The following is a 17,137-nucleotide window of genomic DNA, read 5'->3' on the forward strand; positions in this document are numbered from 1 at the left end:
TTTAAAATAAATTTATTTTCAGCCGTTTATTTTTTTAGGCTATTTTTTACTAAGCAAATAAAGTCAAAAAATTAAAAAATTTGATTTTTAGATAATTCTAATGCGGTAGATCTTGTCTAATAGAACCGGCCGTTGAATTTGATATCCTATCATCAAGAATAATTTATAAATACGGAAGCCTCTATGCTTTCCAAAGCATAAAAGTTTAGCTATAAATGTCTAACTATAAAGTCCTTGTGTACTCATAAGTTGTTTTTAATAATGGAGCTTTCGAATCGACGATTCATACCGTTAAATATAATTTAGAGTATTTAAAACTTTTAAAAAATAAATTTCGTAAATTTTTAAAATTATTATAAAATCTATTCGGCACAAATGAACGATTAAAATCGAACGACTTCCTAAAAATAGATGATCGGATACTTTAATTTAACATCGGAGTTATTAATCTTTATTTAGATAGCTTTTGTCAAAAACTTAACGAATTTCGACTTTTTTACACCGTTAAACTAGCAAGTATCTCATATCAGCAATTAAAAATTATCAATTTTAAAAGTTTTTTTATTAGTAAATGACATCAAAAAATTATAAAATTTAATTTCTAAAATTTTAAATGCTCTAAATTATATTTAACGGTTTGAATCGTCGAATCGGAAGATCTATTATCAAAAATAATTTATGAATACGAAGACGATTATACTCATAAGAGTATAGTACTATGGCTATATATACATATATCTTAAACAGAAATGCTATTAGTAGCAAATGGGTTTCGTTGTCACTCATNGTAAAGACAAATTCTATATATATATATATATATATATATATATATATATATACTATTAGTAGCAAATGGGTTTCGTCGTCACTCATTTGTTTTTAATGATGAGCCTTCAAATTGATGATCAGCACAGTTGAAGCTGATCTATATCATTTGAAAAATCTAGAAAGTAAATTTCATATTTTTTTTGTTCCATCGAGTGGACACAAAAATAAATAATTGAAAATGAATATTTTTTAAAATGTAAAATCGAAATCTTGTAGTCAAAATTAAGAGTATAAATATTGTTTTAAATAGTTTAAAAATTTTCTAACTAAAATTTAATCGATATAGATATATTTATATCATTAAACAAAACAACGCCTCATATTGATCATTAAAATTATAAATTTTGGAACCGTCATTTGATTATTAGGTCACTGATATCGAAAAGATTTGAAATTTATTTTCTAAATACTTCGAGTAGTATAGATTATATTCAACGATGTCGATCGTTGATTTGGAGGCTCTATTATCGAAAATAAATAGATGACAACAAAGCTTGCTTGTTATTTTTTTAATTTTTATTTTTTCATCTTCTTTTTTTATTCGTACAATTTTTTTTTATTTTCTTAACTTATTTTGTTTATCTCTAATCTATCTTAATTAAGAAAACTCCATTGAACTTCCAATGAACGCGCCCCCACCCGAAACACATTTACAAAGCACTTTCCAAATCCTTCACCCCAACTTCAAGTCAAACTTCTTAATTTTTTTTTTAAAAAATAAATTAAAAATAAAAAAAATCCCCTAAACGCAACTATAAATAGCACTACTACATATGCATCCCAAAACCACCGAGTACTTTCTCCATTTACTTCAATTCTCATCATTCCAATTCAATTCGCGAAATTCAATTCGCGAAACAAACGCGAAGGAATGGATCAGCAGCTACCAACATGGGCCAGCTACGCAGCCACCGTCGCCGCCACGCTCCTCCTCCTCCATGCGCTCCGCCGCCTCCTCTTCGGCGGCCGCGCCAATTGCCGCAAGCTCAACCTGCCCCCGGGGCCGAAGCCGTGGCCGATCATCGGCAACCTCAACCTGATCGGCGCGCTCCCCCACCGCTCCCTCCACGCGCTGTCGCGGCAGTACGGGCCCCTCATGCACCTCCGGTTCGGGTCCTTCCCCGTCGTGGTGGGGTCGTCGGTCGACGCTGCCAGATTCTTCCTCAAAACGCACGACGTCGCGTTCACCGACCGGCCGAAGACGGCAGCCGGCAGGTACACGACGTACAACTACTCGGACATCACGTGGTCGCCCTACGGGGCCTACTGGCGGCAGGCGCGGAAGATGTGCCTGACCGAGCTGTTCAGCGCCCGGCGGCTCGACTCGTACGAGTACATCCGGAGGGAAGAAATCCGGAGCCTGGTGCGCGACCTGCGCGGGGCTGCTGCTGCCGGCGGCGCGCCCGTGCTGCTGAAGGACTTCCTGTCGACCGTCAGCCTGAACGTGATCAGCCGGATGGTGCTGGGGAAGAAGTACCTCGACCCGGCGGAGGCCGCCGGCGCCGTCGTGTCGCCCGACGAGTTCAAGTGGATGCTGGACGAGCTCTTCCTCCTGAACGGTGTTCTCAACATCGGGGACTCCATTCCCTGGCTCGATTTCCTCGATCTGCAAGGGTAATTTCCATATGGCCATATTAATTTTTTTTCTTTTTAATTCGTAGCTTCCTTTACCATGGTGTTTAATTACGAAAAATTTGGGCTAAAGAGGAGTTTTTTAAATATTTGGGTAATTTTCTATTTAAAAATTATTTTTTATTTGGAATAATTACTACATATACTTTTAAAAAATTTTGAAATATCTTATATGTCTTTACTTTTTGTTTTAGATATATTCATCATATATTTTTCTATTATTTAATATCAACCCTACTGTTACTATTCGTTATAGAAGGTTAAAAAAGTAATTTTCATATTAACTTCTAAAGGCGACAAATAAAAAAATTTAAAATTTTTCAGAAAATATGTAATTAATTGCTCCTTTCTTATTTTATACCGAACCAAATACTAACAAATTAATATGACTTGTGCTACAAATTAACTGAAGAATAATATTTTAATATTTTATATTGGACAGATACATAAAGAGGATGAAGAAGTTGAGCAAGAAGTTTGATAGGTTTCTTGAGCATGTTTTGGATGAGCATAATGAGAGGAGGTGGAAAGAAGGGGAGGAGTTTGTGGCCAAGGATATGGTGGATGTGTTGCTGCAGCTTGCAGATGATCCCACTCTGGAGGTCAAGCTCAAGAGAGATGGAGTAAAAGCTTTTACTCAGGTACGTCCTTTTCTCTAATAAGTATTTAAGTGCTGTAACATAGAATCATACTGAAAATTTATCGGCACAGTACGGCACGATACTTGTCGGATTATGTCGATGCGTGTCACTCACAAAAAATATATGTGTGCCGACACATAATAATATAAAATATTTATTTCCTTAGCAGCAAAATATGATAATTATTTATTATATATTTTTATCAATTTTTTTGAGTTTTATTGAAAAAGTTACTAACTAATTTCAATAATAGAAGGTTTTACGTTGTCAAAGGTTTCAATTAGGAAGCCAGTTTGGAGTGCGCAATTTGTTATTGAAGTAAAATTAATATTGTAAAATTAAAAAACTATTAAATTATTATTTATCAGTGATTGCAGCAGCTTAAATTTTTAGAGTAGAAAATGATTGCTTCATAATTGACCGTGCATGATTCAGGACCTGATCGCCGGGGGAACGGAGAGCTCGGCGGTGACGGTGGAGTGGGCGATCTCGGAGCTCCTAAAACAACCGGAGATCTTCGCGAAGGCGACCGAGGAGCTGGACCGGGTGATCGGCCGGGAGCGGTGGGTGGAGGAGAGGGAGGTGCACAAGCTCCCCTACGTCGAGGCGATCGTAAAAGAGACGATGCGGTTGCACCCCGTCGCGCCCATGCTCGTGCCGCGGCTCTCCCGCGAGGACTCGCAGATAAACGGCTACGACATCCCGGCGGGGACACGCGTGCTCGTGAACGTCTGGACTATCGGACGCGACCCGGAGATCTGGGACAAGCCCGAGGAGTTCCGGCCGGAGAGGTTCCTCGGAAGCCCCATTGATGTCAAGGGCCACGTGAGTCACGAATTCTAAAAATGAGTTGAATACACGCTCTTTGCTATTTTGAAATTTGAATATAAAAAATTTTAATTTTACTACTCAATCTTAAATTCCAGCAATAAGCTTAAAATTAGAATTTGAATTTGATGAGAACAGGATTTTGAGCTGTTGCCGTTCGGGTCGGGCCGACGGATGTGCCCCGGGTACAGTCTGGGCCTGAAGGTGATCCAGGTGAGCCTGGCCAACCTGCTGCACGGGTTCGCATGGCGACTGCCGGACCGGATGAAGCGCGAGGATCTGAGCATGGAGGAGATATTCGGGCTGTCAACGCCGCGCAAAGAGCCGCTCGAGGCCGTCGTCGAGCCGAAGCTCCCGGAACATCTTTATGACCTGTAGATCTGTGATGTTGCTATTTCATATATATATATATATATATATATATATATAAATTGATGTTGTGGTGTCGAAAGTGAAAGTGTGTTCTTAGTTTCACAGTGACTAGTTTCGACAATGTTTGAGAGAGTTAATGTATGTGCTAATGGAATAATAATGTAGTACTGGAGTGGAGAGGTGAGATGTAAAGCTATATATGGTAGATGCTTGAATAAGAGCTTGTTTTACATTGATGCTGAGTTTTGTGACTTCTCTGGCTCTTGCTTTTTCTATTTGGAGTTGTACAGGCTCTGCTTCTGGAAGCAATTTTTTTTTCTATGTTTTATAATTTTAGTGAGCTAAATAGAGTAGACAAAGTTTTTTTTTTTTTTTTTGAGATAAAGATAGCTACAGCAATTGAGCCATTGGGCCGCAAAAAAGTTAAAAATGACGGATAATGGAAATGTTAGGATTTGGTTAGATTTGTAGTTGAATCCTATTTAGATAAGAATTAATATTTAAATCTGTTGGAGATAAATTAAGATTTAAATATTAATTAGAGAATGGATCTAATTAGATTATGATAAATATTTAAATCTATTGTAGATAGATCAATTAAGATTTAAATATTTATTGGAGTAGAAATCCTAAATATATTAGGATTGGGGTACGTTTTGGTGGAGCTTTATAAATAGCTCTTGATGGGTTTGTTTTTGGAGAGGAAGTACGGGAGAGAGAGAGAGAGAGAGAGTCTCTTGGGTTACCATACCAGAGAGAGAAAAAGAGAGAGAGAGTTATTGCGTGCACCTAGTGCATGGGTGCGCGTGAATGATTGTCTTCTTTATGTGTTTATAGAAGACGAGAGAAGGGTAGAAGAGATTAAAGAAAGTGGGCTCGGATTGTAACTACTCTGTGCAAAAGAGGAGTCAGGTGTAATCTTCTCTTATTTAATGTGTGACGCCCCGACTTCCCAGGGGGTCACCCATCCTAGGACTACTCCCGTCCTAGCGCGCTTAACTCTCTTAACCTCTTAGGCCTTGCCACCACCCAAAATGCTTAAGCCGGATTAAGAGTTTAGCCCTATTATATCTCATATATAGGACTATCTGGGGTCTCACAATCTCCCATCCTTTAAGCCCTAACGTCCTCGTCAGGCTTAGACTCACAAGTACCAGGCGATGTGAGACTCGTCTCGCTAGCCCGTCATCCAGACCCTGGCTCAGCCGAGACTCATGTCACACTTCCGGCTAGTAATTAGCTCTGATACCATCTGTGACGCCCTGACTTCCCAAGGGGTCACCCATCCTAAGACTACTCCCGTCTTAGCACGCTTAACTCTCTTAACCTCTTGGGCCTTGCCACCACCCAAAATGCTAAAGCCGGATTAAGAGTTTAGCCCTATTATATCTCATATATAGGACTATCTGGGGTCTCACATAATGATTCTTATTTTACCCGCATATTTTCTGTTTTGGTATTTCTCTCTTTTATGATTGTATCAGCTTTTGCTGAAGAGACGGGTTTATGGTAAAAATCCGATTCGATGCTTCCGTTGCGGAATCCCAACAATCGGTACCAAATCCACAGCAGTCGGTATCGTAGCAGGTTGCGAATTCACAAGGTCCGGTACCGGGGCGAGTATCGGATTCCCAACAAGTGGTATCAGAGCCGAAGGTTACCGATCTGCGGGAGAGATCGACGGAGATGGCCACGAAATTCGAAATCAAGAAGTTCGACGGCAAGAACAATTTTGGATTATGGCAGATTAAAGTACGGGCAATCCTCGTACAGCAAGAGTTGGACGAGACGTTGAACGGGAAAGAGGCGAAGCCGAAGGAGGTCACGGATGCTGTATGGACGAAGATAGAGTGGAAGGCATTGAGTACGCTTCATCTATCATTAGCAGATGAGGTTCTTTACAACATAGCCAGCGAGACGACACCAGCGAAGTTGTGGAAGAAATTGGAAGATCTGTACATGACCAAATCCCTGACGAACAGATTGTATCTGAAGCAGCGACTGTTTACGTTGCGGATGCAGGAAACGGCGATGCAGCAAACGGCGAGCCTACACGAGCATCTGAACGAGTTCAACAAGGTGGTGACCCAGTTGACTAGTATCGGAGTTAATCTAGATGACGAAAACAAGGCGCTGATTTTATTATCTTCGCTACCGGCGACATATGAGCATCTGGTGACCACATTGCTTTATGGCAAGGAGACCGTAAGCGTGGAGACAGTCACGGCGGCGCTTCTCTCGAACGAGATGCGGAAAATGACTCACGAGGCTAGCACGCAGAGCCAGAATATTGCTTTGGTGGTGAGAGCGAAGAAGGAGGCGACAACATCAGCGACTGGAGATCGACAGAAGAAGTCGCTATCTGAGGTGGAGTGCTTCTACTGTCACAGGAAAGGGCATATTAAGCGCAACTGTCGAAAACTTCGGGATGATCTAAAAGAGTTAAAGCGACAGAAGGAGAAAACTGTCGTGAATCAGGATGAGACGGTATCAATGATGGCGCAGGCGGCGGAATCGGAGATGATGGATTCTGATGTCCTGTATGCGGCGACCGGAGGTGCGAAAATTTCAGATGACGCGTGGGTGCTCGATTCGGCGTGTTCCTTTCACGTTTGCCCCGAGAAGGAGTATTTTGCCACCTATAAAGCGATCAAGGGTGGAAAGGCTCTGATGGGGAACGGGACGGCGTGCAAAGTTTTGGAAGTCGATACGGTGAAGATCCGAATGCACGATGGGGTCGTGAGGACGCTGACAGGTGTGCCGCATGTTCCTGGATTGAAACGGAATTTGATCTCGTTAGGCGCATTGGACTCGAAGGGTTGCGATATTTCGGCATCAGGTGGAGCTATGAGGGTCCGAAAGCGAGATCGGGTCGTGTGCGAGGCGAACAAGCGTGGAAACTTGTACGTTCTGAACGGGAGCACAGTCAGAACGGAAGCAAAGACGGTTTGGGTTCCAAAAGTTCGCGGAGGTGCAGTCGCTCGAGGCGAAGCGACAGATGCGGCTACATCGAGCGAAGGAGACAAGCTCAAGGAGGAGCTTGCATGGTGAGCTCGACGTAGCGGTTGAATATTACAAATCAAACCAATGTGGAGATTTGTTAGGATTTGGTTAGATTTATAGTTGAATCATATTTGGATAAGAATTAATATTTAAATATGTTGGAGATAAATTAAGATTTAAATATTAATTAGAGAATGGATCTAATTAGATTAGGATAAATATTTAAATCTATTGGAGATAGATCAATTAAGATTTAAATATTTATTGGAGTAGAAATCCTAAATATATTAGGATTGGGGTACGTTTTGGTGGAGCTTTATAAATAGCTCTTGATGGGTTTGTTTTTGGGGAGGAAGTACGAGAGAGAGAGAGAGAGAGAGAGAGAGAGAGAGAGAGAGTCTCTTGGGTTGCCGTACCAGAGAGAGAAAAAGAGAGAGAGAGTTATTGAGTGCACCTAGTGCACGGGTGCGCGTGGATGATTGTCTTCTTTATGGGTTTATAGAAGACGAGAGAAGGGTAGAAGAAATTAAAGAAAGAGGGCTCGGATTGTAGCTACTCTGTGCAAAAGAGGAGTCAGGTGTAATCTCCTCTTATTTAATGAATCTTATTTTACCCGCATATTTTCTGTTTTAGTATTTCTATCTTTTATGATTGTATCAGCTTTTGCTGACGAGACGGGTTTATGGTAAAAATCCGATTCGACGCTTCCGTTGCGGAATCCCAACAATTGGTACCGAATCCACAGCAGTCGGTATCGGAGCAGGTTGCGGATTCACAAGGTCCGGTACCGGAGCGAGTACCGGATTCCCAACAGGAAAAACCCAAAAAGAAGAAGTGAGATTACAATCAAAAATTAAAATCCACCACTCAGTTCAGCAAAATTCAATTCATTCCTTTTTCGTATTATGTACTTTTAAGCTGCTTAAGGAGTCAAAAGATTGCTTTCTTAAAATCAAATTATTTCGTTCTTATCAAATCATTCACCAACATGCAGCAGTTAAAGCCAGGTCATTTGCTACATTCTTTTTTTTTTTTGTGTTGTTTCCCAACAAAAGCTCCCATACACTCCTAACATTTGGTACAAAATTCGAAATATGTCTAGCTTTTAGGATGTTGAACATAAAAAATCTATTAAGTAAGCATCCACTAGTATATCGACAATCTCAATTTGACAATCACACATAACACATTGTTGGTTTTCAAACCAACCCCTTTTAAGCAAGTTATCAGCAGCAGGTAAGCGTTTTCTAAGAGCTAATCAAATAAAGAATTTAACTTTATATGGTATTTTAAATCCAAACTTTCAGCAGAAGGTAATCACCGGACACCCTCCGTCTCTAAGCAAATTATATACAGACTTAACGGTAAAATACAGCTTCGCATTCCATCTCCAGCAAATTTTATCAGTCTCATCAACAACGCAAACGTCTGATAGTAGCACTCTGAGGTCTCTAATTCTGCTATCTTCTCATGGCATTCCAGCCCCAAGGCCGTCAAACACGTCTCACTAATTTTATTATTTTTTTAATATATTTAAAAACTTAAAATTTTTACAAATGCGTGTAAAACTTATGCTATACTTTCATGTATAAATAAAAGAGTCTTGGGACATGGCCCGACCCAATCTTAAATAAAGCTTATAGGCCACAATCTGGCGATCAGAACCTGGAGTAAATAAAACAGGAGATCTCTAACCTTTTACTCAGGTATACTATATATAATACAAAATAAATTCGGATTCGGGTCGGGTTTGGATTCGAGTCGGATGCAATAAAAATCTATATCCGAATCTATATCCATCGAGTTTTTATTTTTGATATCCATATCCGAATCCATATTCATTTAGCATCATATATATCCGTTTCATTTGGGTTCGGATTCGGATAAAATTTCGGGTATTCATACCTATTGACATCCCTAGTCTCAATTGAGTTCCTAACCTTCAAATTTTTGCTTTTCAGATTCTTAACTTCATTTCATTATTTGAGCTTAGTTCTTTCCATCAAATTTAACATTTCAACAAATTACATGGCATAGATAAATTTCGATCACTAATTTTAAATACTAATTTTGCTAAAAAAGAAAATTATCTCGGAGTGGTGGCTTCAAGAAACGGCCCAATTATTGGTTAGATTTAAGGGACACATAGAAAAGGGGCTTTTATTTATTTTTTTTATTTTTCCATCTTGCTATTATATATAGAAGAAATATTAATTTTTATATTTAATATATAAACTAATATGTAGTGTTTCTGAGGTTGGGATATGATTGGCTACAGTATTAGTGACTGGTCGGCACATCTGGAGAGTGTCGGACTGAGTCGGAGTCAATTATGCACGAAATGGATGCAGAAAAAAACTCGGCGTACTCAAATAAGTAAAACTGAAGTTTTGCCAGATTCGGGCACCTAGAATTGGCTTTAGGTCGCCTAGAAGTTGAGTGCAGAACTGAACAGAACTGGAAGCCAATTCGGATCCATATTTCGGGCCCCCAGTTGTGGGTCCAAAAGTTCACCTCGTGCGTATCGAATGCGCCGACGCGTGGCTAGTGGTAGGTGAGGTCCGCCAGAACCAGTTTAGGGCGCAGCAGACAGCAGGCGGAGGAACCGAGGTGGGAGACTTGTGTAGCATGGAGGTTTCAAACTCCTAGATTAGGGTTTCGGGCGCCCGAAAGTGCCCGTTTCTGCAGAGTAAGCAGTTTAGCAGCTTGTGTTTCTGGAGCTTATTGGATCATTCTATCACCCTATAAATAACTGGAGTTTGTTCCCAGTAAACTCTTTTTATCATTTATTCACAGTAAAGTCTTAGAATTTCATCTAACACCTCAAATTACTCCAATTTTTCCAAATTACTCACTCTCTGCATTGAGTGCTGCAGTTCTAGCAGTTTTCCTACAGCGATCTTCGGTGTTTTGGCTCGTGTGCGACGTAAGGAGCTCCGTTTGCCACGAAACTTGATTTGTTGGATTCTAGACTTCCAGAGAAATTCGTGGAGGCAATTTTCATAGGATTTGGTTGAGGTTAGCTTGGTCGATTTTGGATTTTTCCCTGCTGTTGATGTTTTGGTCCTGAATTCGAGTTTTCTTTGGTTGTTATGGACCAATTCGTGGAGAGAGCTGGAATTTCGATCAGTGAAAGTTGTGCCACATTTTCCCTACTGATTTGAAGGGTGTTCATCATCTGATTTGAGAATTTGGGGATTGATAGGTGAGTTTTGACAGTGAAGTTGTCGGTTTAAGCTTAAGTGCTGAAATTTGAAGTTATTGATGCAATTTTAATGCTTTTCTGTCCAGATCTTTGGAGGAAGTTGAGTTTGGACCAGAGGGTAGTATTTCATCTTAGTTTATTGATTTTGGGACCTTGCTACACCTGATTTGGGATTTGGAAAGGTGAAGTCAGCATTGTATTTGAGAAAAAGTTAAGCTTAAGTGCTGAATTTCTTAAGATTGATGGAATTATAGTATTCTCAATGTGTAGAGCCTTGGAAAAGTATTGTTGCTGTTGCAGCGTGATCTCAACTGAGCCTCCTGGTGTTTTCGGGACCCTCTTGCTGCCGTGGAATTGCTTTGGAGGTAGGTTAATCATCGATTTTACCTCCTAAGCACTGCATAGTAGACATGTATAGTTTCAGCTTTTGTATATCATGTGTTAGCCCAAATTCAGTGATTAGTATAGTATATGATATCTGAATTTGGAGCATGCGGTAGTAAATTAAATAAATATACATGTTGGAGCATGCGGCTGTTGCTATTACTGATTCAGATCGTGGCAAGGGCGTCGCGAGTTAGGGCCCTCCAGACGAGCCATAGCTAGAGGAGTACCAGCTACAGATAGTTATAGTTTTGGTTCTTTACATACTGATATTGTATCTCGCTGGAGCGAGTGTTTTTGTACCATGATGATATGTATGTATCGAACCACTATTTATATATGATTTACTTTTTCTAGCAGCTCTATACTACTGTTTGTAGTGTTGTATATTTACAGGTACTTTTACTGTTCCGCTTCGCATACAGAAAAAATTCATATGTATACGGCGGGTAGATCTGTTAGCGTGCCTAGAGAAACGAGCAATCCGGGGCGTGAGATAATAGTTGTTAATATTTTTTTTCTCATAAGTTCAAATAAAGAGCGTACTAATAAATTATTTTAGAAATATTTTAAATTAAAATAATTATTATTAAATTTAAAAATATATATGCTGGTGGTGTATCATATGCAGTAGGGTTGAAAATGGACAAAATAATATTTGACCATATTAGTGCCATATTTTATTTTCATCCGCATTCAAATAGAAAATATTCATAGCCGGTCGAATACGGATTCGAATATTGTCTCAAAATGTTGAAAAATGACGGGATATCTAAAAATAATAATATGTAGATTTGGATATTTGAATTTCAATATATATTACTAATTAATATATTATGGAATAAAAATGACATTTACAAACAAATTTTATAATATTTTATAAACTAGTAATAGCAGTATTTAATTGGTGGAGATGTTCAAATTACGAGAAGATAAATAATTTTGAGATTGAAATCCATTCGTTGAGTTGTATAATTTATAAAACATTACAAAATTTATTTGTAAGCAGAGCGTTTTCTAATGGTAAAACAAGTGGCGGTAGCGTGGCGGAACAGGTACGAAACCTAGGGAACCTAGGGTTTGGACCGGTGAGAGAGGGGCAAGATGAATGGCGCTCCGAGGGACCCTAGCATGAGAGAGAGAGAGAGAGAGAGAGAGAGAGAGAGAGAGAGAGAGGCCTTGAGGGACCCACGGCGCAAGGGAGAGCCTGTGAGGGAGCCACACGCGAGTGTAAACAGCGGGGCCCATCCTGAAAACACGGAGCGACTGTAGAAGAGGTTTTGGGTTCGCTCTTTAATGTATTGATATATGTATGCTTGCTTTTAAAGTAGGGGTGGAACTGGTAATAGTTGAAAATGGAAGGAAGAAAGGAAGCAGATGGCCTAGCGCCATTAAGAAGCTCTGCAACTAGGAGATTCGAGGTAGGTGAGGCAAGTAATGGAAGGAAGGGAGTGGGAGGCAAGGCGCCTTTAAGAAGCTCCGATTCTAGGAGCATCCAGGTTGGTGAGCCTACCAAAGGAGAGAAGGGAGTGTGTTGTCAGAAGACTTTAAGGAAGACATCAAGGAGCTCCGTATCTAGTAGCACGAGGGAGGAAGTAGGGGTCAAAAAGAAATCTGGGAAACGGATTACCTGGGCTGACGAGGTTGGTGGGGATTTACTGAAGCTCTCCAGAAGCTGTGAAGAGGAGGAGGTAGCGAGAGCTACATTCGGCAAGGCCTTCCTCAGCAAGCAAAAGGAAGGTTTCAATGCCGGACATCAAAGAAGCAATCTTCGAGCTCCGCCCGTGGATGAAAGGAACGGTGAGCCGTGCAGGGGGGAAGATGGCGCTAATAAGTGCTCCATCGCCTCCAGCTCCCTCCACCCCAAAGAGTCTTATAAAGAGGTGTTGATGAAGAGGCCAGAACTGCACTACCCTACATCAAATCCCCGGAAACCCAACCTCCATACATCCTATCAATCCTGTTCCTCTCGGGGCACCCATCGACGTAGCCTAGTGAAGAGGTGTTATAGGTGCCTCGCCAGTGATCACTTCGCCAGCGCCTGTCGTGACCCAGTCCGGTGTTGGAGGTGTTGGAAGACCGGCCATCGAGCGTACTCTTGTAAGGGTAATTCGACTACGAGCGACGCAGCTATGGACAGAGCAGCTAACCGGCGGGGGCGAGCGCCGATGTCGAAGGTCTTTGTACCGTATACTGAAGAGTACCTGTGCAGGGTCGAGCTACGCCGAAATGCCGTCCTCGCGGATGTTATACAGCCGGCTAATCTAGGCCCGGACCCTATCACAGTCATCAAGACGGCTCTAGCTAGCCGCTTCGGAAGGTACATCGATGACTTCGCTGTCGCGCGATATAGAGGGAGCGACGTTGCTATCTTCTTGCCCGAATGGGTCCCGGCGGACCTTCTGATCAGGAGAGAGATCATCACACTCAATGACTTTTGGATTAGGTGTTGGCCATGGGGCCAGTACCGACATGCTCGTCCACACCGAGTACTGTTTAAAGCGTGGATTCGGCTGTCGAACCTCCCCTTTGAGATCTGGTCGGTGGCTCGCGTGGCGGCATTGGTCAGCAGCTTCAGTCGCTTCATCAAGGCGGACTCAACGACCAAAGCGATGACGGATCTCAGAGCTTTTAGATGCCAGATCGCTCTCGACTCAATTAACAACATCCCCCAGAACCTGTCGGTTATTGTCGGTGAGGAAGCGTTCCCGGTGATGGTTCACCTTGAACGGTGGGAAAGATCTGTGGATGGCGGTGTCGAGGCGCCCCCGGCGCCGCCGCGCAATGACCAAGGCGGTGCCGAGGCACAGGAAGAAGGTGGCCAAGATGGTAGAAATGCCAACCCTGAGGACGAGGAGATGGAGGACGCGCCAGGTGAGCTGGAGGAAGCCGAGGCCGCCCCTTCGACCCGCAGATCTTCGGGGGCCATGTCGGCTCGAAATGGCCCCACTGAGGATCACCTAGAAGAGCCAGCGGCGAGGCTCCGTTCGGTGGTTGGCCGGAGGATCTGGGTTCCAACAAGGCGTGCCGACTCGGGGATCGAGACGTTAGCTGCGCACGAAACGAGGAAGGTCGGGGGATCCAGGAGTCTCGAGCTTTGCACGAGCTCGGAAGGTGGACAGAGGAGGTCTTCGAAGACAAGCCTTACTCCTTCCTATTTACTGGTTAAGCCTTTTCTTTTGCATCCTAGCCTGCCTAGGGACGTGGGTAACTCTTCTTTGGAAGGCTCGAGGCCCGAGGCATTTATGGCCCTGAGTCAAACCTCGGGCTGCAAAACAAGAGGCGTTATTTCGGTCACTTGGACATCATCAATCTACTTAGCTCTTCAGGTGGCTTTGGGTGGAAGGGGATTGGGTGTGGCTGCTTTGGGCCCGGGGCCGTTCTCAGTTGGGCTTTTTGTACTTGCTTTGGGCCCTGGGCCGTACCCCCTCCAGATGGCGGAGCCTCTTCTGGATAGCTTGCTGTGGGGAGCTAAGCCCACGGAAGACGGATCTGGAGCCCGGAGTTTTGGGGTCCGAGCGAACCAGAACCCGATCCCTTCTGGATTTGTGAGCCCCGCTCATACTCGCGACTTCGGCCTGGGCCTGCTCGCCGACTTGCGCCAGAGCCCCATCCCGGCTCGGGACTCGGGCCTGGGATTGCTCTTTGATCCACGCCCGAGGCCTCTCTTCTTTCTCCAGGACTTGGGCTTGGCTCACCCCTCTGGATTGCACCAGACCCCCCTCCACCTCTCGACGCCAGGCAAGCCACTCGACGACTTGGGCAGGAGCCTCCCTCCCGAGCAGCGCCTGAGCCCCATCCCTGCTCCGAACTCTGGCCTCGGCCTGGCCGCCGACTCGGGCCTGAGCTCCCTTCCCGTTCTGCGCCCGAGCCCCATCCCTGCCCCGGACTTGGATCGGGGCCAGCTCCTCCATCCGCCCCTTAGCTCTCCGAGCCCCCTCCCCTTTCTTCCAGAGTTGGGCTTGGGCCACCCCTCCAGGTTTCACCTGACACAACCTCTCCACCTCTCGGCTCCAGGCAGGGGCCCACCCACTGAATCGGGCCTGACCCTCCTTCCCGACTCACGGCCCCTGGACTCGGGTCTCGCTGCACAACTTACTCCTGGACATGATCAGGACTCTGCTCTACGTTCTACTGGCGACGTGCTCGACTCCTCCTCGACTACTCTCAGAGCAAGTATGCGGCTACAGGGTCTCCATTCGGTTAATACTCTCTGCAAGGCCATGCGCAGAAAAGCTAGACTACTCGAGGGCGCTACTCCCGGAGCCGAGACCAAGGCGCGCAAACTGACCAGGAAGCGCGTGAAGTCGAAGAGTCTATTGTGCGGGGTAGAGCTCACTGATGCCGAAGCCTCGGAGCTGCGCAGGTTTATACGCGCGGGGGTGTAGCTCGTTGCCTCTGCCTCCTATCCGTGTCTGTGTCGCTCTCTTTAGTGTGTGTCGCTTTCTCTCATGTTTAACATCTTGTCTTGGAACGTTCGCGGTCTTAACAACCCCACTAAGCGTCGTTGCGTTAGGTCGGTCGTCTCTAAATTTTTTCGCTCTGTCGTCTCTATCCAAGAATCCAAGGTAGATTCTGTGTCCCGGTCATTCCTCCGCTCTTGTTGCGGCTCTAGTTTTGACAGGTGTCATTTTGTTCCCGCAACCGGGGCTTCTGGAGGCTTAATTACTTGTTGGAGTTCTAGTTTTTTCTTGTGCGATGTGGCCCTAGTGCGTAATTATTCTCTAACTCTCCACCTGACCCACCGCGCGAGTGGGAAACCCTTCTTTATCACGAATGTTTACGGACCTCCGACTTGGGACGGCAAAGAAGAGTTCTGCTCCGAACTTCTCTCCCTGAGCAGTTCCTGCCCCTCCAACTGGGTAATATGTGGAGATTTCAATTTCACCAAGAACCAATCTGAAAGAAAAGGACAGCCTTGGAGCTCGAAAGCAATGGCCATGTTCACTGACCTCATTAATAGCCTCGCGGTTATCGACTTACCTCTGTCTAATCAAATGTTCACTTGGTCTAACATGCAGCACTGCCCTACCCTGGCCAAGCTCGACAGGTTTCTCGTCTCGACAGAATGGGATCAATCTTTTCCCTTCAGCAAGGTCAAAGCTCTCCCCAAGGTCACCTCTGATCATAACCCGATAGTGCTTGAAACGGGGGCGCCACCTGCCCCGCAAAGGTTTCGTTTCGAGAGGGTCTGGCTCAATAGGGAGGACTTTATTTCAAAAGTGCCCTACTGGTGGAATGAAAGTGCCGGTAAGAACTCAGCAATTCTAACTATCTCTGCTAAGCTCCGACACTGCAGAGTCCGGATAAAAGAATGGTGTAAGAATCACTTCCACAGCATTTCCGAAGCTAAGAGCCAATTACAATCGGAACTCCAAGCTATTGACCAACTTGAGGAATTGCAGAACCTGCCCCAAGAAACCTTGGATAAGCGAGCAGAACTCAAGTCACAGCTACTTCTAATACTTGAAGAGGAAGAAATTTTGTGGAAAACTAGGGCTAAACAGCGCTGGTTAAAGGAAGGCGATGGTAACACCAAATTCTTCCATGCTGTCGCTAACGGCCGCAAGCGGTCTAACACAATCGTCGCCATTGAGGACGACACCGGGCAGCAAATAACCAATGAAGAGCTCAAGAGATCGTACTTCTACCATTATTTTAAACGAGTGTTTGGGAATCAAGAGGATGATCCTTCGTCTTTCGGCGATTGGAGCGGCCTTTACCAGTCCAACAGACTACTTGATCTTGATTCTCTAACAACACCATTTTCCATTGATGAAGTCAAAACTGCCACCTTCCAACTAGGTAGCGACAAGGCACCCGGGCCAGACGGTTTTTCACTTGTCTTCTTTCAAACCTTCTGGCATATGGTCAAGGAAGATATCTTCAAGGTCTTTTCTGAGTTCCACGATGGCACACTTTTCACGGGCCCGACAGACTATTCCTTTGTCTGTCTCGCCCCAAAAAAGGAGGGCGCATGCAAAGCTAGGGACTTTCGACCCATAAGTCTTATGAATGGTATTCAAAAAATTATCTCCAAGGTCTTGGCTAACAGACTTGCAACTAAACTGCCATCCATCATCTCTTCAACGCAATCGGCCTTCCTTAAAGATCGACTGTTGACAGACTCGTTCGTCACTGCAACTGAATTAGTAAACTGGTGCTCTAAATCCGGCGGGGAATGCACAAGCATCAAAGTTGACTTTGAGAAAGCTTATGATAACGTTAGATGGTCTTTCCTAAA

The 17,137-nt window shown here is 43.8% G+C and overlaps 1 protein-coding gene across 1 annotated transcript; it reads left to right on the forward strand.

The window, feature by feature from the left end:
• LOC109723150 (cytochrome P450 71A1-like) lies at positions 1,599-4,543 on the forward strand. The gene is made up of 4 exons (XM_020251404.1): positions 1,599-2,442; positions 2,903-3,101; positions 3,537-3,926; positions 4,068-4,543. The coding sequence occupies exons 1-4, from the start codon at positions 1,700-1,702 to the stop codon at positions 4,305-4,307; spliced, it is 1,572 nt and encodes a 523-aa protein (XP_020106993.1). The 5' UTR covers positions 1,599-1,699; the 3' UTR covers positions 4,308-4,543.

This window comes from Ananas comosus, linkage group 2, assembly GCF_001540865.1.
Source record: "Ananas comosus cultivar F153 linkage group 2, ASM154086v1, whole genome shotgun sequence".
NCBI classification, from domain to species: Eukaryota; Viridiplantae; Streptophyta; class Magnoliopsida; order Poales; family Bromeliaceae; genus Ananas; species Ananas comosus.